The 23,931-nt window shown below is 48.7% G+C and overlaps 1 protein-coding gene across 4 annotated transcripts; it reads left to right on the top strand.

The window, feature by feature from the left end:
- Positions 1-96: 96 nt before the first annotated feature.
- On the top strand, positions 97-23,140 carry ANP32A (acidic nuclear phosphoprotein 32 family member A). Of its 4 annotated transcripts, none has more exons than XM_074155454.1 (8): positions 97-309; positions 16,524-16,673; positions 16,823-16,945; positions 18,644-18,842; positions 19,051-19,149; positions 20,673-20,770; positions 21,809-21,869; positions 22,076-23,140. In XM_074155454.1, exons 1-8 carry the CDS (start codon positions 256-258, stop codon positions 22,135-22,137), a joined length of 846 nt encoding a protein of 281 aa, XP_074011555.1. In that variant the 5' UTR covers positions 97-255; the 3' UTR covers positions 22,138-23,140. The 4 variants fall into 4 exon arrangements, with proteins under 4 accessions (XP_074011555.1, XP_074011556.1, XP_074011557.1 ...); XM_074155455.1 differs by having other exon boundaries at positions 123-309; positions 19,063-19,149; positions 22,076-22,465; XM_074155456.1 differs by having other exon boundaries at positions 256-309; positions 18,644-18,844; positions 19,131-19,149; positions 21,812-21,869; positions 22,076-22,465.
- The last annotated feature ends 791 nt before the right edge of the window (positions 23,141-23,931 follow it).

Here is a 23,931-nt window from a genome sequence, read left to right on the forward strand (position 1 = left end):
CGCCCCATTGGCTGCGGCCCGGCGCTGCGGCGCGGCGGTTGGCGGGGGGAGACGTCAATCAGGCCGGAGCCCCCGGGAGCGCCCGCCTCCGCAGTTATCAGGTTAGTGTTCGCCGCGGTGCTGGGGCTGGGGATTCCGAGCGGAGCTGGTTGAGCCCTCAAAGTCCCCGACCGCGCTGGCTGAGGGGGGGGTCTCCATCGGTGTCACTGCGCCAGCGGAGCCGGCGACAGCCAGCGACTCCCGCCAGCCACCGACATGGACATGAAGAAAAGGATCCACTTAGAGCTGCGGAACAGGACGCCCTCAGATGTAAGCAATGCCAAAAAAAAAAAAAAAAAAAATTAATAATAATAATAAAAATCCATCCCACTTTTTTTTTTTTTTTTTTTTTTTTTTGGGGGGGGGTGCATCCCAACCCCGCGGAGCTCGGGGAGGCGGGGGGGGGGGGGGGGACGGGGGTGGCGGCGGGGCCGCCGCCGCTGCTGCCCTTGAGGTGCCTACCTGTGCGTGTGTGTGTGTGTGTGCGTGTGCGGCCGCGCACCCCGCTTCGGGGGTCGTGTGTGTCCACCCCCCACCCCCCACCCCCCCCCTTCCGCGTCGCCCCCCGTCCCCCGGCACACGCGTTAGGCTCTGGGGGGAGACCAACGAGCGGCTGCTCCCGCCGCCGGTGCGCGATGCCTGGCCGGGGTTGGGAGGTTGGAAGGGGAGGAGGAGGAGGAGAGGGGGGGGGGGGGGGGGGGGCGGCTCGCCGGGCGTTAAATAAAAATAAGTTGGTGCTCCTTCGCCCGGCGTGTTTAGTTGGCAAATATTTGCGGTGGGTGCAGGGCAGGGAGAGGCGGCCGGGGACGGGCAGGGAGTTGCGAAGGGCTTTAGTTTAAAGTGCGTCTTGGTTTCTTTGCAGTGATCAGGCAGGAGAGACTGGGGAGCCATATTTGTAACTTTGTAGTCCTCATGAACGCGCCCTTTCTCTCTCTCTCTCTCTCTCTCTCTTTCTCCCTCTCCTCCAGATGCTGAGAAGATAAAAGGAAAAGAATTTATTATTTATTTTTTTTTTTTTAAACCGACGCTTAGCGGTTTTGTTTTGGTTTTTTTGTTGTTTGGGTTTTTTTTTTTTTGGTTGGTGGTTTTTTTTGTTTTTTTTTTTTTTTTTTTTGGCGATGGGGTATCGCCGCCGGTAGCGCGAGCGTTGAATAATAATAATAATAATAAAAATATTGCAAGAAATAAACGCACTCTCCACCCCCTCCATCCCCACACACGCACACGCACAAAAAGGCTGGATGTGTGCGTGTGCGTGTTTTTCTCTTCCCCCCCCCCCCCCCCCCCCTCCCTCCCTCCCTCCTTTTCCACCCCCTTTTTCCCTCCTTCCCCCCTTCCCCTCGGGGCCGGACTTCAGGTTGTTGTTCCGCGTCTGGCGGAATAAACCGGGGGGGGGGGGGGGGGGGGGAAAGAAGGAAAAAAAAAAAAAACCCAAAACTTTGTCAGGACAAAAAAAAAAACCCACCCCAAAAACAGAAAACAACGCCTCCCCCCATCCCAAAAAAAAAAAAAAAAAAAAAAAGAGTCGGGGGTTGTGGGGGGAAAGGGGCGCCCGGAGGCAGGGCCCCCCAACCCGCTTCGGCGGGGCTCGAACTCGGGGCGCGGGGAGGCGGCGGGGAAGCCCCCTCCTTCCCTCCCTCCCTCCTCCCTGCCCGCCCCGGCGGGGCCCGCCGCCGCCAGGCCCTTGCATAATGGCCGGGGAGGGCGAGGTGCGCCCCGGCCCCGCCGCGGGAGGGGAAGGAAGAACGGGGCGCGGGGAGAACGTACCTCTCCGGGAGGGGAGGGCGGAGGCGCGGCGGCGGGAGGCGGCCCCGCCGGCTTTTCGGTGTCCGGGGGACAAAGGCGGGCAGGTCGCTGTAACCTGCTCTTTAAAGTTTAAAAACTCCTAGGCTCGGAGGAGGAAGAGGAGGAGGAGGACGGGGGGGGGGGGAGGAGGAGGAGGGCTCCCGCCACGGCACACGCCGCCGTACCCGGCGAGGCGCGGCCCGGCCCGCCCGGTTGTTGGAGCGCGGGGGGCACAACGAGGCGAGCGGGGCCGGGCCGCCCGTCTCCCCCCCCCGGCCCCGCCGCGGCGCTGCCAGCGCCACACCGCAAGTAGGACGCGGCGCCATGTTGGTTTTTGGTTTTTTTTGGGTTTTTTTTTGCTTCCTCCCCCCCTTTCCCTCTCCTCCTCCTCCTTCTTCTTCTTCTTCTTCTTCCTCCTCCTCCTCCTCGGCCGGGCGCGGGCGGCGGCCCTGCCCGCCCCGCCGGGCCGTGAGGGGAGCTCCGGGGCCCGCCCCGCCGCCGTGTTCCCGCTCTGCCGGGCCGGGGTGTGTGTGGAAGTGCGACATGAGGCGTTGGCGGGGGGGGGCCTTCCCGCCGGCACTGCGGCGGCGGGGGCCGGGCGGCGGCGGCGGCGGCGGAGGGGCGCCCGGGCGCCCTCTCCGACATGACTGCCAGCCGCCGGGGCTGCCATTTTGTCGCCGAGCGCGGGGCGGGAGGAGGCTGGTGACGACCGGGAGGGTAAAAAGCCGCCGTATTCCCCTCCCCTTTCCCCTTTATTATGGTTTTTAATTATTGTTATTTTTTTATTTGATGCCGCTGCGGGGCGGGGGGAGGCCGCCCGCCCCGCGGCCTGCGGCGGGCACCGGGCCTCACCTGCCCGCCCCGCCCCGCCAGCGCCCGCCCGGGGGAGCGGGGCCGGGGCCGGGGACTCCCCGCAGCCCCCCCGGACCGGGAACTCGGCGCTGGGAATACGCCTTCTTCCTGGGCAGGGCCCTGCGGGAAGGTAGGTCTTTGCTTTTAGAGGTCCTTTTAAATTTTTTTTTTATTTTTATTTTTTTAATTTTTTTTTGGCCTTTTTTCCTCGGCTTTTGGTCCATTTGCCCATCGCTCCTACTGCTGGAGGCTCCTTCACCATCTTAAACAGGCGCCTACGCTTTAAAGACTTGATCCAAAGTGTGTTAGGTAGAAACTGGATTTTTTTTTAAAATTATTTAATTATTTTTTTTTCTCTCCACGGTGGGATTTTGTTCAGTTTTTGCTGTTTTCTGGCTTATGCCAAAGAAAGCTGCAGGAGCTCAGATCTGGTGGGGGTTCAGTGTTCCTCGGTTAACTCCGAAATCTGCAGCGGTTGCTTGTAAAATAAGGCTTAATTTAACCTGTCACCGCTCCTTTTTAGCTGCTAAGGCTGTCAGTGCGTTCTCTGTGTGGCTCCTCCCGAGGTACCAAAGGTGAGGCCTCCGTTACGAAGCCAAATCTTTCAGGTTTGGTGGGGAAGGAGGAGGAGATGCCATTGGGGAATGCTGCTCTGGTTCGGAGCCCGCTCTCCGCAGCCATTGATTACAGATGTGCGCACGTGCTTTTGCGTCCTGCAGAATTAAAGTGTACGCTTTGAAGTCTGGTTCTCTTAAAATACCTATTTAAATAAAATTCAGCTCCATCCAGCTAGCGCTTCGGGTTAAATACTTGCAGCCGGGGTTTCGAAACGATCCTAATGCCGATGTCATTTCTTTATGGATTTTATGGGTATGAACGGGATGGTTTTGCGAGTTGTTTTCGTTAGTCTCTGCTTTGATAGACAGGCAGTATTTCTCCTTCTGTGAGGGATCGTTGTTAAGTGTAATGTAAATAAAGCTTGGTGAAAATAACTGTGAATATACTTGTTTTGGAGCTTCTGCCCTGTGTGTGCTCAAGTGTTGCGGTACATCTTATATTTAATATATGTTATCAAAACGTGCAGGATCAAAACTTGTTTTAAATCAAAGTTAGATAAGAGGATGTTGAGAAGGTGATGTGCTTCTTTCTGAACCTATATTTTATAGTTTGACCTAGCTAATACGGTTCTTGTGTAGGATATTGGGGGCTGCCGTGCAGCTCGGCTCGCTACTTCCAGCTCTTAAGTCACATAATCCTGTAAGGTTACATGTTGACTAATAAAACATCATATAAATGTCCTGAAGTGGATTGTATAGGAGCTTATTTCTTCCTTTTCTTCCTCCATCTCTTTTTTTTGTTGGCTGTTTTTGGTTTAATTCTTCTTCCATTTTTACATGAATTCAGTGGGAGGTCTGGGGGTTTAGAGCTTGAAATTTGTTGTGTGGTTTTTTTTTTGTTTTGTTTTGTTTTTTTCTCCTGTGTTGTACAGCCCGAGTTGAGCTTGTGCATCTACCTTCTGCCCAGATATTTCAACTTTTTATCCCAATTACATTTAGCGGTCACTGACGGTAGCGCGCTCACTGTGGCATTTGTCACTTTGCTTATCTTGTTGATTCCCATCGTAAACTCATTAGGAAAATGCAAAGACTGGGAAACAGGCTCGGCTCTGAGGCTCTTCACACAGAGGTAGCTTTTCGAAATGATGCCTAAGCCCGATCTCCCCTGGTTTAGCCACCACCACAAAGGTTCTTTTAGTCTAGGATTTACTGCATTATCAGCTCAAAATTGTGACAGTGATAAAACACTGACTGTAACATTATTTCTTACACTATTTCTAACTCTGTTGTGCTTTAAAACTTAACTTGACAGCCCGATTTCTCTCTGCTTTTCAGTAGATTTTAACACCGAAGGGAAATACAGTGCAAGCATCTATACAAAGTGCTCTTTCAAATGAAAAATACAAATAAAAAGGTTCTTTTTCCCCAAGCTACTTCCTTGTTGTGGTGCTTGTGAGAACAGCAAAGAGTTTAAAGTGGCACTGAATAGTTAAAAAAAACCATTTGGGTCTTGTGCATGGATGCAGATAGAAGGGTTTTTTTGACTTTCCGTAGGCTGAAGTACCTCAAGCCGGGAAGGGGATGTGCTAAGTGTGGTAGGGTTCTGTGTGGGGTGCCGTGAGAGCAGCACCTACGAACTCTGTGCAGTGTGTGCACACAGTCGTGGATTTTTGCCGACTTGTCTGACTTAACCACTTCTGTGGTTCAGAAGTGGTTCTTCTAAACTCACAAAGAAATAGCTGTTTTGTCTTTTTTGTTTGTTTGTTTGTTTGTTTTTTCTTTTCAAACTTCAGAAGTCTGTAAAACAGCTGGTTTTCGTGGCTCTGAATTTCCAGATGCAAAGCTGTAAAATGAGTGTCCTGTCGGAGGGATGCTCCTCTCGGAGGGACTGGAGACCGCAGAAATCGGGCTGGAGAAGGGGGTGATGTGTGAGTTGTCCTCACTGAAATTTAGACTGGTTTCACAGCTGATTACTGGGAAATATTTGGCAAATTCTCTTAACCTGGACCAAGTTTTAAGCATATGAAAGGAACTCTGAATTGAAAACCATCAGTATATGGATCTTAACCTGGTTGCCTAGTTTTCCCATTTCTCTGTGATGCTGCTAGAAAGTAGCAACGGTAAGAGTTTTATTTTTTTTTTAACTTAACTCTTGAGAATTCTTTTGACCAGCAATATTTAAAGTACAGTCACAGTTACAAAATTTTCAGTATGAGTCAGGTTTGTGTCCAAATACTGATTTGAGAAAAACGTATTACGAGAAATAGCTGGGGTTTAGATGATGTCATTGTGTTGTAGCCCATGAAGAAATGCATCTCCTGAAGAAACAGGGGCTGTTGTCCTACCCACCAAGTGAAGTAAGTTGTTGAAACAAGGTGTGGGGGGCGAAACTTTCTTAGTACAAACCTTCTAGGGTTAAACCTAGCTATTATAATCCATCCTTGCAGCAGGATTTGTGTGTTATATATCAATAAATAGAGTATACCTTTCTGCTGCTTTGCTCTAAATGTGCACCAAAACCTCCTGAGTGTTTCAAAGTATGTGCAGAGATTTAGGACTTTTAAAATACTTTATCTTTTCACTGTATGTAAAAGACCATTTTATATATGTCAGAGATGCATCTTTAAATGTACAGTGAACCGTGGCACAAGTATCAGTGGCTGTTTTCTTGAATATTTGCATCCCCTAAGGCTGATGGTGACTGGTTTTTCCCATTTCATTCATTCTCTGGATTACTCCCCCCATCCTAAGTTGGAAAAGCCTGAAAATTACAAACTTGGACCCGTGAAACATGTGAAACATTGTCTTGAACGTTTTTTGAATGAATTAAAAGTAAGGGAAGGTTATGGGAGTAGTTCTGGTTTGCAGATTGGAATCCCAGGCACCTACTGGGATCCCAGCGCCCTTTCTGGGGTGGGAATGGAGGAAGGGAGGTCTTCTTGCCATTTGTGGAGCAGGCGATGGCTTTCGGCAGTTCTAGGCTGACAAACAGCTCGGCTCGATGAACCAAACTCTCTGTGTCCGCAGCTGGGTACGAGTCTCAAGTGGGAATAGAGAGCAGTGATGTTTTTGTTGTGCTTTGGAGTGATGGACACTTCTCAGCTATTTATGTGACACTACTGGACTTGTTCTGCATAGAATATTTTTTTTTTCCTGTCTCCTCTCTTGCTCTGCTGCCCGTCAGACAAAGTAGCTAGTAAATACAGGGTCTGTATTTTTTGACTAGGTTGCTAAAATCAGTCCTGAAGCCCTTGCATATGTAAGCATGACCTTTGAAATATTTCCAAAAAAAAAAAAAAAATAGCAAAGCCTCAGTGGTTTGCCGTTCCAGCACTGTGTAAAAGTTGGGCTCTCTATTGGAGCACTCATTTGTCCATCGACTTGGTCTATTGAACGCTCTACCTTCAAAGCTAAAAAAAATAAGCTAGGAAAAGCTTATCTTTTGCAAGTATGATTTGCCAGTGCATGCTATAGCAGCTGACATCTTCAGAGACTGCTTTCCCTATTAAATATGCAGCTCTTAAAATGAGTCTTAATTTAAATGCAGTGTTTCTTTTTTATGTATGTCTCTACATCAGCCCTTTGTTGCTGAGGGCGATTGGGAGCACACGCAACCCAACAAACTGAGAGCTTCAGCTTAAACGCTTAAAATTGTTAAACTGCGGAATTTTCAAATTAAAGGTGCAGTGCAGCCTTATGTTTTGCTTCTGTTTTATTTAATAATAGCTGGCAGTGAAGGAGAAGCGCGTTGGATGTGGCACTGGGCACTCGGTTTCTCAAATAGAGAGGAGCTGAGCCGTGGAGCTGAAGAGACCGGTGCGAAGTCACCCACCCCAGCCAGGAGCGGGTACCATCTGTAGAAAAGAGAGAACCCAGCAACATTCATGTGAATATTAAGCATTTAATGCCAAGATCAAGCAATTTAAGTCTTTGAAACAGTGAAATATTTGGAATTTGTACAGAGTTACGCTGCTAACAGTAGAAACAAAAATGAAAACTAGCTACATGCTTTTGAATGAAACAGCTTTCCCCTGTCCCGAAAGCGTGTCCTTGATTTATTAATTAGTGTGTTGCTTATGCATATGGCTATACCCACCCTTGCAAATGTGTGAAATTTGTGTGACTCATGGGGTTTCTTGCATGGGGGGGCTGGTTTTTTTGAGAAAGACAAGGGTAGATTATTCTTTTTGGAAGTTTTTTTAGTACAGGAGATGCCTCGTAATTAGATAGAAGTGTAAGACGTAGTCAGAATTGCCAAGATTCTTCGCCCTTTTGCCACTTCCATATTTAACTTGGACCTTTAGTTTCTTGTAGAGCAGAGCGAAGGGACGTAAAATCAGTGGGAGCCATATGTGTCGCTCTCAGGGTTTATAGCTGTGCTGTGTAAAATATTAGAGGGTAGAAAAAGTAAATGTATTGATACTGAGCCAGATTTTTTTTTCCTGAGCTGTGCAAGCAGCCCTAAGCTGTCTCTGAGCACAGAGCAGCTTTGATTTAAAAAAAAAAAAAAAAAAAAAAAAGAAAAATCACACAACAACAAACAACCAACCAAAACAACCCAAATTCCCTGTCTCTCCTTCCCTGCTCCTTTCCCTTGGCTGGGGTAGGGATGGTGCAGGGTCCCCCAAAAAATGTAGAGTGGCCATGAAAAAGAGACACGAACTGTGTTCATGCTCGTGGGAGTTATCACCAACAGAGCCCAGCCTGAGGGGACTTCAAGAGGTGGCTTTAAACTGCTGTTGTGCGGCATCGCTTTGGGCTCGGGGACAGCGATTTAACGAGATGCTTGAGTCCGGACTGTGACAGGTGTCCTCAGAGACACCCGTGTTGTCACGGGATTGTTCTTGGTCCTCAAGCAAATGTTTTCATGCAATTCATAGCATGGTAGAATGGTTTGGGTTGGAAGGGACCTTTAAAGATCATCTAGTTCCAACCCCCTGCCCTGGGCAGGGAATTCCTTGGTTGCACCCTTGTCCGGAGTCAATCCGAGTTTCTTCATCACGTGGTTGTTGGATCAACTAAATTAAATAAAAAGCACTTACTTAGGATATGGTTTACGAACAGGGAGTAAACCTGTATGAGAACCGTGGCATTATAGTTCAGAGCCAGCAGTATCGGGATCCGGGCAGGTCCGTGCCTATTGATGCTTGTAGTGAAAAGTAGCAGAGGCACCGAAATCGTATCGACATGATGCTGGAAGTTCAATTTTTGGGCTTCTCAAACCCGCCGCTGAAGTGTTTGGTGGGAGTTTCCGAGAAAGAGATGCGGGAGAGGAATTCGGATAGAGAAGTTTGGCGGGGTTGCGTCATTTTGAGAAACCCTAGATGAATTTTGAGGTCCGGCAGTTGTTTCGTGTGAGCCGGTTGCAGGAATTTGGGATTTCCAGCTGGGCTGAATGGGTGTGGAACAGGGAAACCAGCTGGAAGCGGAGCCGGTTGCCGTCAAACCAGGCTGTTGTGTTCAGTGGCTATGAATTGCTGGGTATCGAAGGGGCTGGTTATGAGTGCTGGTGGAAAGGACGCCTTTTTTCAGGCATGGGGAGCACGTCTTGGGAGGAAATCCCATAAAATTCAGCCTGAACGGCTTTGAAGCCCTGACAGGCGCCTGTTGTTTGTTGGTGGTGAGACTCAGCGCTTGTACCTGGTGTCCGTGGTGGTGGTAAGGGAGCACTATTCACAATTACGAGTTTTTCCCTGCCCCGGGATTTGCAGGTTCTTTGCCCAACGCAGTAACGACCAGAGCCTGTGCGAGGTGCACATGGTCGTTGGGTAACTAGTTTACGGCATATACTGCAAGTGAGTCAAATCTATCCATCCCATCTCAGATAGTCGTAATAAAGCCTTGAAGGGATGTATCAAAATTAAGCTCAACATGACCTGACAACGTGTGCTTACGGCCCAGAAAGCCCCCCACACCCTGGGCTGCATCCCCAGCAGCGTGGCCAGCAGGGCGAGGAGGGGGATTCTGCCCCTCTGCTCTGCTCTGGGGAGACCCCCCCCAGTGCTGCCTCCAGCTCTGGGGCCACCAACATCACAAGGACAGGGACCTGTTGGAGCCGGGCCAGAGGAGGCCACGGAGATGCTGGGAGGGCTGGAGCCCCTCTGCTGTGAGGACAGGCTGAGAGAGTTGGGGGGATTCAGCCTGGAGAAGAGAAGGCTCCGGGGAGACCTCGGAGCCCCTTCCAGTCCCTAAAGGGGCTCCAGGAAAGCTGGGGAGGGACTCTGGATCAGGGAGGGGAGCCCTAGGAGGAGGGGGAAGGGTTTGACACTGAAAGAGGGGAGATTGAGATGAGATCTGGGGAAGAACTTCTTTGCTGTGAGGGTGGTGAGAGCCTGGCCCAGGTTGCCCAGAGAAGCTGTGGCTGCCCCATCCCTGGAGGGGTTCAAGGCCGGGTTGGAGGGGGCTTGGAGCAACCTGGTCTGGTGGGAGTGTCCCTGCCCAGGGGAGGGGGGGTGGGACTGGGTGATCTTCAATGTCCTTTCCAACCCAAACCATTGTGTGATTCTATAAAATCACGTTAGTTTAGTAGGGGAAAAAAACTTCACCCCTGCCACCTGCAGTTGGTGCCCTTATTCTCTTTTGGTTTTTTTACTTGTGTATCTCGGGAGGAAGAGGATGTCAGGACTACAGGAATTTTCCCTTCCCTGTTAAATTCAGTTCTCTTCGTGGCCATATCCCCATCCCTGAGCGTCTCCACCGGGCGATGCCCAGAAGGAGCAGCCGAGGGTTGCCCCACGGAAGGGGAATCCCGGGTGGCACCCAGCCAGCGCCGTCGGGGCCACGGCACCAGCCTCCCTCCCTGGCCCGCAGGCAACCTGCCAGAGGTAGGAGGGGGCACAGCCCGGACGGGCAGCGTTCTGACAAGCCTGGAAAAGCTCGACAGCTGTTGAGGTGTCTCTTAATTGACGTACAGCAGCCCAGTGGCTGCTCTAATTTGGGCTAGAGATTATTCTGCGCTCCGTCTCTCGCTGTTTTCTACCAGGAGCTGAACTTTGCGTAGCTGGGCTCTTGCTTGATGGTTGTATCACAGGGGGCCCCACTTTGGCTGGAGATCTGTCTTGAATGTAGGTGGCAAATGGCATGTGGTGCTGTCTTCATTTAAAAAAAAAATAAAAAAAAATTAGTGTTTCAGGTTGGTTACATTTTGGTGACCATCTTGGAGCAGGAGTTGCATCGTGTCTCTGAGCCTTCAGAGCAGCTTTGTTAGCCTAAGGTGTTGAGTAGGCTGTTTGTTCAAGCATTTTTTGGCCTAGTCGCGTTCCAGGTAGTATCTGAAATGGAAATTCATTCCACGTTTATCTCCTCTAGAAGTAACCTTGGGGGAAGCTTGCAGCCTGAGTGTGGAGAACATCATATCCTTGCCATCACTGTGCAGCTGAGCACGAACGATGGGCTCCTGCAAGACTTGGGTGTTGTCTTCTTCAGCCTTGTCAAACCCGTGCCTTCCCCAACAGAGAACGTTGTGGCTGTGGAGGACTGGCTTCTCTTAAACTTTGCTGCACAAATTGAGTAGAAACCTAAGGAGATCCATTTCTGCTCAAGGATCCCCAAATCTGTGTGAGTAGAGGTCTAGAATCCAGTATAAGAACTAGGAGGAAACAACTCTTGGCGGTCTGGTTACAGTAGACAGCAATGGTCCTGCTTTACCCTGGAGTCATGCAAGGCTTTGCGTGGACTATGCAGGCTTTTGAGACCAAAAAACTCCCAAAGACAGAAACGCAAGTGTCCTGAAGAAGTCTTTGTGCATCTGGGAGAGAATAAAACTGTCTCTGCTCTCAAAAGTAATTTGGACTTCGCTTCTGCTTCCCACAACGGGCTTCCCTTGCTCTCCCCTCCCTTCTTCCCACAGCCCTGCCCTTTTCCAAATGCAGTTTCTTTCCACTGGGTTAAGAGGTGTGAAGGACTTCTCTCAGTGCTCACCTGGATCGTTTGGTTGGGAGCAGTGCAAGACAGAGTTAAACCTGTTATCTTTACCTGCTTTTTTCAATAATTGAGTGCCACATAGTGGGATATTTCGGTCCTGGGGGTACCGTAGGCACCGTACGCTTCAAAAGCATCTGGTCCATTGTGCTGAAAATGAGATGTTACAGCCTTTGCTGTTCCTGCAGAATGGTATTTCTACTTGTAAATTCGCCTTTTATCTTCTGAAATTATGCTCACAACCATGTCCTTCTGTCACCCTGTTAAGCCTTCAGTTACCGACCGGGATTTGGGAGCTCAGTCCCAAGTTCGTGGATCTCCCTGCCCGTGGGTTGGAGGCTTTCTGAAATAGAGACTTGGCCTTTTTACCTGTGGGAATGTAGATTAAGGGCGAAGGTGCAGCTTAATAGTTGTCTCTGTGTAATTATATTCTGTAGGTTGTGTGTGTGATGATAACTGGAGAGTGTGGTGCTGGGAAGGGGAGGCAGGAGAAGGTTTGCCGGGTACCGTGTACAGACAGCGAGTCCCAGATGTCTCTTGTGATGACTCCCGTGAAATCCCGTGGCTGCTTACACTCGGTTGCCTGTGCTTGCCCTAGGAATGGGTTGGGATCTCGCAGTAGACCCCATGGCTATATTAAGGATGTCATATATGCATTTGGGAACGCAGCTTCATGCGGTAACCATAGTAGGAAGCAGATAAGTTGCTGGTTATCAAGCAGGCGGTAATGTAGAGTGTGATGTCATGAAAGTCATGAAGAGATAGAGGGGATGCTGTAATTAATCCATAGTTAACAGCGCAGCGGGCGTTAGCAGAGATGTGATGCCGTGTGCTGAAAGCATCTGGGACCATCAGAAATAGAAACTGGGATGACCTCAGGAGAACGGGGTCCAAGCCGTGTGGTCTGAAGAGGTTGTTGGAGAAGCAGCCATCGACTCGTTCATGTGTGACTGCTGAAAACTGAGGACTGGTACCAGCAAACTGCAGAGAGATGGTCGAGCAGAAGAACGCGGGACACCAGGAAGCACCCGCTTGAGCAGATGGCACCCATGGAATGGGGGAGAGGGGCAGCAGAGCCCTGGGCCACCTCGGGAACCCAGAGGACAGGGCTGGGTGAGAAACGCTTGGCAAGTTGAAGCTGTAAAGTGTGTAATATCCCTACCCGAGCACCTGATTGTCAGAAGTGCTATCGAAGATGCGGTTACGTGCTACGGGAACCAGCCTGGCCACCTGCTTGTTAGGTTTTCTGCTAGACATGCACTGCTGGTGCCTTCTTAGCTCTTTAGGTGAGTATGGAGGTGTTATTTGTGGTGATTGGTTACCTACAGCGTGCTGCTCTTCCAGCCTTCCTCACTATATAGCAGTTTTTTGGGAGAGGGAGGAAGGATACACCCAGCTCATGTGGTCTGCCTCTTACTAGAACTTAATTGTGTTAGTACTTCAATTAGTGCTTCGATGTGTGATTACGGTGTAGGCAGTGATAAGGTTGACCCTACACAACTGCTGCGAGTTGAATCTTCCTTTGATGCAGCCCAACGTGAATTAGCTGAGGATACTTATTCTCTTAGCTTATCTCTCCAAACAAGTCCAGATTCTTGTTCAGATCCAAACCGTTCTGACCATCTCTGTGTCTGTGATACGACAGAGACTGCCGTGTGATACAGCTGAATTGGTTCAGAGCAGCTGAGCCCACTCATCTCCTTCGGGTACATAAAAAGGCTCAGAAATGGTGCTCGCATCACCTGGGCTTCCTGCAGCAGCCAAAAGTTTATCCTGTGTTTTGGTAACAGAATATGAGGAAAGAGATGTAAAAAACCGTAGTCTTGCTGTGTGTTTTCAGGGAGGTTTGGTGGATGTTTGGGGAGTGATTCAGGAGCTGGAATTTTCCTTGAGATTTTACAAAGACTTCTGAAAAACAAACAAGGAGTGGGTTTGTAGTCCTCCTGCCGTACTTTTTGTGGCAGTGAGTTGCTTGAGATGGAATGTGGCTTTGCTAAGGTCACCTCTCCGCTTCTCCCTCTCCCTGCACCGACACAGTTAACGTGCTCGCTGCCCGGCGAGGCTGCACCGGGGCTGGGTGAGCCCCAGCATCCTCAGAAGGGGCTGAGGTTTGAGAGGAGACCTCTCTGCCGCCGCCAGCGCGGTGGAAAAGGGCCCGTTAATAACCGGTGGGGGGGCTTGGAAAGCGATGTCCTCTCCCGGGATGGGGGGACGGCGCTGCCTCGGCGTTAACTGCAAAACAGCAAGGTCTTCAGGAGGAGGTGGGAAATGAGAGTGGAAGGGGAGGTGAGTGGGATACGCGAGACTGTGGGCTGAGAGGCCGTGGACAAATAGCTGATGGTAGTTTTAATACTTAAAAAAAACTGTAAAAGCTGGTGGTAGTTTCTGCTGCTTGTACTGTATGAAAGAGAACTGGGTACCGTGCAGCCATGAGCGTGCACGTGGGGGTGAGGTTGGGAGAAGCCCCGTGAGCCGAGTTCACCCTCCTTTTGCACACGTGTATTTTCGACGGGATTCTTAAATCTCTGCAAACACCAAGCCGTCTTAGTTTTGACTTGAATTTTATTCTGTGGGGTCACGTTCTGTCAGAAGCGACGCCGTGTGTTAACGTGGCCCTGCCCATGGTGGCATGGGCTGGAACTCGACGATCTTTAAGGTCCCTTCCAACCTGAGCCGTTCTGTGATTCTAGGAATACAGCTCTGACCGCTTAAGCACCGAAATTACCCTGCGGCGGTGTTGCTTCTGGAGCGTTAGGATCCTGTGCTCGGCTCTTTCCTAACCCAGCTCTTGGGTTCCACCGGGCTTTCCACCGCTTGCAAACCCACCGGTTCTGTCCCTTCATCGCTTCCCCGTGGAGTTGCTTTGGCTGTACCTTTGCCTGGTGTCGAGGGGAGCATCGCAGGTCTGTCAGGCAGAGTTTTCTGAAAGGTAGAGAGGGAACAGCAGTCTGGAGCTAAAAAGGGCAAACTAAAAGCAGAACCCGGTTGGCTCCTCTGCCACCATATTCAAGGGTTTTTCATCGGCATCCGTGGCTGTTTCCAGCTCCACCTCAAATCTCTTCTCCGCCCCTGAGGGAGCTTTGTCCGATTCCCTCTTTGCCTCTTCTCCATCCTGCCCTTGGGGAGGCTGAAGGGATGGATGTTCCCCCTCCCGGGGTGTTGTTTCTTTCTCAGCGTGAGATTTAGGTGCTCCTTCGCTCTGATGCCGTAACTCGGAGCCGACTCCAAACCGAGCATTTTCCCTCCTTTGCTTCCCCTCCCTGCGTGTGCTCTTCCAAACTCCCTTTGCAAAGGGGACAAGGCAAAAAAAGACCTCACACAAGCACTAGTTTCCCGGTGTGGAGGTCAGCCCCGTTCTCCGGAGAACCTCCTCTCCCATGGCACAGTAGATGCCCCCCTGGCTCCGAAACGTGCCCGTAGGTGGGTGCTGGGACGAGCCACCTTGCTGGCCAAGGGCGATAAGGGGACAGGCAGGGGCCTCCGGTGCTGGTGAGCCCAGACACAGATAGGGGGGAACGCAGCTGCCTTACAGCCTGTATTTGGGGTGGAGCTTCTTTTATTTTACTTTTTTTTTTACTTTTTTTTTTTTTTTTCTTTGGCGGGAGCTCTGTCTATGTGTGTGTGAAGCAGATGACAGCAAACCCTGTGTTTGTCCCCAAATTGATCTCGCTGGAGGATCCTGATACTTAAATACTGTTACAGCAAGAAGATACACGTGTTTGCCTTTAAAATGGCTTTCCTGCTGTCCAAATTTCAGAGCAGAGAGGGTTTTTTGTAGATTGTTTTTTAGGTTTGGTTGTATTTTTTCCTCCCAGTGGAATAGATGTATGTGAGATCAGGAGCATTTGACTTCATCTTTGGTTTCTTCTGACAGGCCTGAAATTCTTCTGGATGACTTTTGTGTAGTCATTCCCTATCATAATTCTTCTAGGAAAATTGTAGAGTCTTGGAAAAATGTATTTCCTGTCTAACACTGCTCCTCCTACTCAATGAATCACTTGTACTCTCGTGTTGCTTTGGGCTGACTTCCCTATTGACTTCAGTGCTTGGGACTTAATTAGAAATCGAGGGATGATATTTGGAGCTGTAAAACTACATAGGATCCTTCGCCGTGTAGTGGAATTACGGTAATAAATTAAGAAAATTAAATATTTGCATATTAACTGTCCTCAGTGTAAATGGAAGAGTTGCTTCGTGTTTCTGTGTCCACTGCTCTTGAAGACTTCTTTTATCCCATCCTCAGCGTAAAGCAGCATCCCCTCCCTGTCCACACCTCTAAATGAACCTCGAGCACAGGACGGGGTCTGCAGTACACGCAGAAGGATGGGATTTCCTTGGGTATCTTATAAGGGAGAAATAACCCCCAGCAAATCTCCGTGGGTGTGAAAACGTCTGGGTGTTCCCCGATTGGTTGGGCCCTTCCCGTGGAGTCACAGTCCCTGGTGGCAGAGGAAATCTCACCTTGGCTACTAAGGGACTGGAATCCCTTAAGGCTGGCCTGGCTTTGGGGTGAAAAAGAGCGGTTTTATTCAGGGTGAGGCGTATTTAGGGGCTGTTTTGCATTGATGCCGGTGTTTGTGTCCCTTGAAGATAGCACCTGCCAAAAGAGAAGTGCTGTATTTAAAAAAAACACCCAAGAACCCAGCAGAGCCCTGGAGCCTGTCGTTTGCTGCACACACCCCTGGGGCTGCCCGGGGCCCATGGGGACATTATCGTCACCTCTCCCTTCCACCCTCCCTTGCCCCAACAGGGCCAGGGAGATAAGGGCTACGCTGCAGCGATGCTGACAGAGCCTCCCCTGCCAGCATCCTCTGACACATCGCCTGAAATACCCCAAAAAGCTGGAGAAGATCTTCCCCTGAAGCAGCATCCCGGTTTGGGATCACCAGTGTCTGAGCAAACAGTCGTCTCTCCACGCTTGAAAAGCTCCCAAATAATTTTTGCGTGCAGAGAGAAGCTATTTTAACAACTGATGATACCTTGTAATAGCACAGGAGTTACACAGAGTGTCAAAGTTGTTGGTTAGTTTAAAAATAAATAGATTGGTTACATGTTTTTTAGGGTGCTTATTGCCTGCGTTTACTAAAGAGGATGCTTTAGTGAAAGGATTCGTGTTTTTGAGCTGTTTACATTGTTCATACAACACCACCAAAGGTGGGCAGTTGAAACAAAGCCCGAATATCCATGTTTGTGAATCGCTGCTGACCGTGCTAGCACAAATAGGGATCAAACACTGAAAATAACCTTTCGCATCCTTCCCAGTTTACCGGAATACCTGCCATTTTTCGCCTGATCTGTGCCGTCCTTTGCTTGTGAGTGAAGTCTTTGTCCTCCTCGTCTCATGCACATTTTGTGGTGTTCTCTTCCCAGGTTAAAGAACTCGTTCTTGACAACTGCAGGTCATACGAAGGCAAAATCGAGGGCCTCACAGATGAGTTTGAAGAGCTGGAATTCTTAAGTACAATCAACGTAGGCTTAACCTCAGTTGCAAACTTACCAAAGTTAAACAAACTTAAGAAGGTAAATAAAATATCCCGTGCCGTGTCCCTTCCTCTCTGCACTGTACCGAAAGTAAAAGAGTCGTTTGGATAAAAACCTAACTTAGCTGAGCAAACTGCTTTGTGATATGTGTTTGCACTAAAAACTTGAGATGTTTCTGTGCCTTCTAGCTCGAGCTAAGCGACAACAGAATCTCAGGAGGACTGGAAGTGTTGGCAGAAAAGTGTCCGAACCTCACGCATCTAAATCTAAGCGGCAACAAAATAAAAGATCTCGGTACAATAGAACCTCTGGTAAGTCAATGCGAGACAGGGTGAAATCGCACCCCGTTTTGGGATGAGTAGAGGTGCTTACAGGCTGGGAAAGTCCGTAACAACTTCCAGTGGGGTGTTTTGGGCGCTTATCTCTCTGGGCAGGTTGCCCTGGGGCTGGGGCTGGCCCCGGGCTATGTGGCAGCGGCTGCTTCCCTCTAGTGGCTGCAGCTCTGGGGAGCACTGTGGCTCTCTGCTGCCGTCTCCCAGGCGCTCTGCTCCAGCTCGGTGGGTTTTCCCTGAAGCCTTGGGTCTCAAATCACCAGCCACCACATCTTCCCAGGGGTCTGGTGTGTGGTGGTGAGTGGTCGGGGCTAGCTGCAGCCCCATGTGCCTCCCCCTTTACTGGGTTTGCTCACTGCAGCTGGGCAGAGGTTGCTGAGCTTCCAACTTATTCCTGCTGGTTTCCATTTCCTCTTGTTAAAAGTCTTATTTCAAGTGCTGAGCTCAAGTTTGTCAGGCTGCGATTCCAAAGAGCATCCCAAGTGTCACTTCTGGTAGTGCTATTTTCTAGGTTTTGGGTTGTGTGCCCTTTGCTCTCCAGAAGTGGAGAGGTTTGGTTCACTCTTATTTGGAATCATAGAACAGTTTGGGTTGGAAGGGACCTTAAAGCCCACCCAGTGCCACCCCCTGCCCTGGGCAGGGACACCTCCCACCAGACCAGGTTGCTCCAAGCCCCCTCCAACCTGGTCTTGAACCCCTCCAGGGATGGGGCAGCCACAGCTTCTCTGGGCAACCTGGGCCAGGCTCTCACCACCCTCACAGCAAAGAAGTTCTTCCCCAGATCCCATCTCAATCTCCCCTCTTTCAGTGTCAAACCCTTCCCCCTCCTCCTATGGCTCCCCTCCCTGATCCAGAGCCCCTCCCCAGCTTTCCTGGAGCCCCTTTAGGGACTGGAAGGGGCTCCAAGGTCTCCCCGGAGCCTTCTCTCCAGGCTGAATTTTCCAAATACTTGCTCTTAAAATGTCTCGAGGAGCAGTTCTCACACGAGTCCACTGCCCCCAGTTTCAGACTTACTGTTTTCTCGATGTCACTGCTGGTTTACATGCTAAACTCCAGAAGGGAGATATTTCATAAGACTCGATACAAATCCTCAACTTCTTGTGCTTTTATTGTTGGTACTTCAAAATGCTGTGGGCACTGCAGACCACCTCCTCCTCAAAAAAAAAAAATATTAAAAATTAGGAAGGGATTGAATTCCTGTTCAATTTGTAAGCTTTTATTTATTTTTCCAAAGGTTAGGGAACAATCACTGAAATTTTTTTAAATCTTTCTTAGCAAAGTTCTTGTGTCCAAAGAATAGTCTTTTTCTTCTTCCATTGAAAGTGGTCGTTTGAATGTACGTGACTGCAGGCTCCAATGTCTTGCCTTGTGCTTTTGGGATAACTCATTGGACTAATATTTATTCTTAGCTTGGCCCCTCGCAGCAGGTGGGATTTTTGCACCGTTATCTATTTCCAAACTTTGGTTTTCTACTTGGGAGATGCTGAACTTGAGAGAGACCAAAGCAGCAGTGGCTGGGCATTGCAGTTTTCTGTTCCACACCAAATTAATAGGCAGAGACCAAAATGACCCTAATTGTCACGGGAAGCTCTTGAGCGCATTAATTAACTCTGGCTGCTCTTGCATTCTCTGCTGGGTGGAGAATTATTGTAACACTGAACTTTCCTTTCTTTGCAGAAAAAGTTAGAAAACCTGAAGAGTCTAGATCTTTTCAATTGCGAGGTAACCAACTTGAACGATTACAGAGAAAACGTATTCAAGCTCCTCCCGCAACTCACATACCTCGATGGCTACGATCGGGACGACAAAGAAGCGCCGGACTCTGATGCAGAGGGCTACGTGGAGGGCTTAGACGACGAGGAGGAAGATGAAGATGGTATGTGAATTGTGCTACTTGGTGTACGTAAGTTAAAAGATCCATATGCTGCCTAGTACGTTTTGCTTCCAGCTCTGACTTGTTGGCAAGAGAAGGGTGTTCTCAGCAGCTCCTTCCTGACTGATGTAAAGGAGAGAAGTACCTCAGTGTCCTCTGAAGGAATGAGGGGAAAGGAGATGGGCAGGGCCTGAAAGAGCTACTTTCTCAGTCTTATCCCTAGTGAAAGATCGGGATGACAAAGAAGCGCCAGACTCTGATGCAGAGGGCTACGTGGAGGGCTTAGACGACGAGGAGGAAGATGAAGATGGTATGTGAATTGGTGCTGCTCGGTGTACGTAAGTTGTGAGACTGATTCGCTGCCTGGTACATTTTGCTTCCAGCTCTGACTTGTTGGCAGGAGCATGGGTGTCCTCAGCAGCTCCTTCCTGACTGATGAAAAGCAGAAGTATCTTGGTGTCCTCTGAAGGAAAGAGGGGAAAGGAGATGGGCAGGGCCTGAAAGAGCTACTTTCTCAGACGTTTCTGTAGTCAAAGGTGACGGCCGGAAGGGTGGTAGAAGAAAGGCGCCCCAAGGAGGAGTAAGATACTGAAAGATTTCAGGAAACGGTAAACCCCAGGGGATGGGGACATAAGGGAGAAGTGGGTAAGAAAAGATGACGTGCACGCACTGCAGTTTTCCAGGAACAGCACAGCACGGATCAGGGAAGTACGAGCAGTTGTATAGACCCTGATGGAGAAGGGTGGGGTGGAAAACCAGACTGGGCATAGAAAAAAGCAGCCGAGTCAAGGAATTAAGTAAAGGAGCCAAGGCATTAATAGGAGGGAGGCTGTAGCTGCTCGGTGAGGACAACGTGAACTGGTTGGTGTCGGGCAGAAGAGAGGAGAGTGCGTATATTGAAGTCTGCCTGGGGCAAGCTCTGTGAGAGGCACTAACGAAGCAGGAGCAACTTTTTAACATTAGGAAAATGCACGGTGGGTCCCACGGTGCTGCAGGAGCCGTTCTGCCTCCCCGGCAGACTGTGCTCGGGGGCATCAGTGGGATGAGTATCCGGCTGGGTTTGGGGAATTTGCTGGACTCTTCAAACCCAGCTGCGCAGCAAAAGCGGAATAGCTGGACTTGCACTTTTCCCTGGAGCTGGATGTGAGCTGTGGCCAGAGGGGCGAGCGCTGCCTTCAGCCAGGTTCAGCAGGGACGGGTTCTTCTCCTCCGAGCTCATTCCATTGCATGAAAAAACCCTCCGTAACACCATTCCTGCAGCATGGAAACTTGATTTCTGGTTTGTGGCTTGGGCTAGTTGCGTTTAATCTCTTTTCTCTTGAAAAAGAGATGGCAAACTGGTAAGATGGATTGTGTGTGACCCTTTTGTATGGCTCTGGCAAGGGGTGTCCCTTGTGGCGGGGGTTCCCGGTGCATGCTTGGCTTGTAAAGTTCTGCTCTATCCCTGGTGGGGGCAGATGGACACTTGCAGATGAGGAGCTGCAAGCGTCCCACGGGCTCAAAAATGCATATTAGTGGTGGGAAGTGGAGCAGCTGAAGCTAAAACAGTCCTGAGGCTGCTGTGACCTACTGTCGAGGCCCCTGCAGCTCCAGAGCAGCTCCGACCATGGGTGCAGCTGCCACCCTCCCCTTGTCACCAGGCTGAAGAGAGACAGAGCTACATCTAGCCGTGTCTCGTGGCTGCAGCGCTGGCTTTCATTCTGCGCTGCCCTTAAACAATGCTTTCAGCCTGCTCCTCGTGTCGGCAGGAGGTCACATCTCAGGTGGCAGCATTGGGGGGGGAAAAAGTAAACTTTAAATGTCTGAGTGGTTAATCTTTGTTTGACTGTATAGAAGAGGAGTATGATGATGATGCTCAGGTAGTAGAAGACGAAGAAGACGAGGAGGAAGAGGAGGAAGGAGAAGAGGAGGATGTGAGCGGAGAAGAGGAGGTAAGAATTTGTGCATTTGGTAATGGGTGTGGAGTGAACGTTCTCTAACTGGGAATAGTCGGGTGAGAAATACACCAAATATCGGAGGATTTTAGTACTTGAAGCCTGTGCTTTCTTTTTGACTCAAGAAGCGTCGCAGTGGGGGGTGGCTTTGAGGCATGGCTGTCTATGAGCCAGCTGCCATCTAGTGACCAGTGACGTGAAATCATTCTCTTTATTGGGCTGATGTCAAAAATACTCTCGGGAACGTCTGCAGACCTCGTCTGTGGGGCCTTTGAAGGGCTGGGGCTACAGCCTCCCTACGGATGAGAGAGTGGTACCCAAATTACTGAGCCTGAGCTCTTGGAGCAAGATTCCTCCTTGGGTGTGTTCTTTGGGATTCTTCAGGATGCTTCAATTCTTGGTGCAGTCCAGGTCTTGGTGACAGGGATGAGCCAGTCACGCTGTACTGAGACTTTGCCAGAGGCAGAACTGCTGGGATGGGCTCAAATTTGTCTGTAGGGGGTCAGATTATCTGTCCTCTGGCCAAACAGGTGGTCTTAGATCCTTAACTCCCCTTCCTGAATGCTTGGTCACCCTCTTCTCAGAACCACCAGCAGCTCCTCAGCCTCTGTAGATGTCAGTTCATCTTTTAACTCTCCGCCCCAAGAACACGCGCCTTCAAGTCAAGAGAGTCATCGAGTTTTACTAAACTCAGGACATCATAACGAAACCGGCAGCTTTCTATCAGTGTGAAGTATAAACCCACTTTCTCACTAAAGACTTGAAGCTCGAAGTGGCTGCTCTGATCGCTTGTGATTTTCTGCCGTGAAACTTGGGCCAGAGTCCAGTTAAACCATAGCAAGAAACCTGCACTTTTATATAAACGGGTGGGAAGTGTCTGTCTTTTTGTTTGGTTTTTGTTTAAGATGCTTCAAGGAGTTTTTCGCTGTTGTAAAAATGCTGTTGGGTATTGCCAAATCGCGAAAGGTCCTGCACTAAAACCAACTTTTTAATCCATCCTTTTTTCTTTTTTTCCCCTCTTTTTTTAAAATGTAGGAGGATGAAGAAGGCTACAACGATGGTGAGGTAGATGACGACGAAGATGAAGAAGAACCCGGTATGGCAACAATCCAGTTTCTGCCAGAGATAAAATCATAATTTAATTTGTTTTTTTCAAAGTAAAATACCATTTCTAAAAAGCAGGCTGACGTTTGTGCTCCTGCTCCTTTGAGAGTTGCCAAAGTAGAAGCTTGTTGAACTTGTTCAGCTTCTCAGCAGCGTGAGGGAGCGCTCGTATAATTCCAGTCGTCTTTTATTTTCTAGACGAAGAACGGGGACAGAAGAGAAAACGAGAACCTGAAGACGAAGGGGATGAAGACGACTAAACTGAATAACCTATTTTGAAAATTTCCTATTGTGATTTGACTGTTTTTACCCTGTATTTCCCCTCCCCACACCCCTGACCTTTTTTTCTTTTTTTTTTTCTTTTTTTTTTTTGTTTTTTTTCTGATTGTAATGTTGCTGTGGGAATGAGAGGGAGAAGCAGACTGGGTGGGCAAGGGAATAAAATACTATTTTTACTGCCACTCCTCCTATTCATTTTAAATTTTATTTTTCTTTTTGTCCCTCTCTTAGTCCCTGTAACTGCAATAGTAAGTATAAACCAAGTGGTAATTTGTTTCTTATTATTGGAGTGGGTAGTTTGACATCTTTAAAAAAAAAAAAAAAAAAAAGAAAAAAAAGGATAAAAAAGTTGAAGATCAGTGGATGATACCCCAAAATACACAGACTGTTCCGAGATGGCTGAAGAGCGTTGGTTGTTGGGATTTTTCCACCGCTGCTAGTCACTAAATACGGTGTAAGCAGTTTTTTGGGGGGTGCTGCAAATCCAGGCGGAGCATCATCCCCCCCCCCCAGCCTCCCCGCAGCAACAGGGGTGAGAATGGCATATGGATAAAGTGATTTTTTGTTGCCTGTCCGTGAATGACTGCCATTTTCAGCCAATGCTTTCCCTGCTTTTGTAGGTACCTTTTATTTCGCTGTTTGTAAATAGTGACCAAATGTTTTTGTTGGGGCTTTTTTTTTCTCTCTCTTTTTTTTTTTTTTTTTTTTTTTTGGGGGGGTGTTCCTTTGGATCTGGTTTGTGGGGTGAATTTGCAATCCCCCCCCCTTCCCTTTCCCACCCTGTGTGTTGTGTGTTTTCCTTTCTGTTTGTTTTTGGGGGTTTGGTTTTGTTTTGTTTTTTTTTTTTGGCTAGGGTATAGCCAACACACTGAAAATGGCAGGCATTTAAATATATATATAAATATATATAAAAAGTGTTCCTAATTCCTGAGTTACTAGTGAAATGAATTTGACAATTGTAATAAAAAAATGTTTCAACCCTTTTAAATAAGGTGTGTACTATTTTGGTCTGTAATATATAACACCTAGTCAATTTTAAGTGATGAGAAACTACTTCCACTTGTGCTATATACTTTGAAAATTTTTACAAACCTAAATACAGGAGGCAGTTCCGCATGTAGGGTAGGAGGTTTCTTTTCATACACTCAAGCACGAGATACTAATACAAAATTGTATTTTCTTACCTAGTGGAAGTCAGTAAAATGACTGAAAATACCTAGTGAATGTACAGTTTTACTTTCATATCCCTCTTTAAAATAGCTTTAGAAGTGACTTGTATTTCCTAGTCAATATTTCATCTGTATAAATACATTTGCAACAGTTTTTTGTTTTGTTGGTTTTTGTTTTTTTTTTTTTTTTTCCCAGAAGAGCCAAACTTTGAGTTTTATGTCTGTTTGTCATTGATGAATTTCAATAAATCTTTTTATACAATTTTTCTGTGGCTTATTTGAGTAAAATGGGCCACTGGGAAGGAATCGCATACCTTTTTTAAAAAGGCATTCCCTAAGCTATTCCGGTAAATTCCCTTGTATTTTTAGTGACTTGATGATACGTTTTGCTCCATAAGAACTACTCTTAGTCCATGGTTGGGTGAAACCAAGGGAGAGGTTTTGGCTTCAATGCCAATGATGGTACGCCCTTTTTCTGTCAAAAAGGAGGGTTTCTTCTACCTTCCCAGCATGATTTATGGCAGTTGAGGATGTTCATTCCCGCTGTTCCATCCTGCCCCTCTTTATCCAGGCCCAGAAGAGAGAACGTTTGATTTCCTTCGGCGG

This window comes from Numenius arquata, chromosome 11 (genome assembly GCF_964106895.1).
Source record: "Numenius arquata chromosome 11, bNumArq3.hap1.1, whole genome shotgun sequence".
In the NCBI taxonomy this organism is placed as follows: domain Eukaryota; kingdom Metazoa; phylum Chordata; class Aves; order Charadriiformes; family Scolopacidae; genus Numenius; species Numenius arquata.

Coding starts and splice junctions, on each gene's coding strand:
- ANP32A (XM_074155454.1), top strand. CDS start 256: ATGGACATGAAGAAAAGGATCCACTTAGAGCTGCGGAACAGGACGCCC. Junction 18,843..19,050: donor CGAGGAGGAAGATGAAGATG/GTATGTGAATTG, acceptor CTACTTTCTCAG/TCTTATCCCTAGTGAAAGAT. Junction 19,150..20,672: donor CGAGGAGGAAGATGAAGATG/GTATGTGAATTG, acceptor TTGACTGTATAG/AAGAGGAGTATGATGATGAT.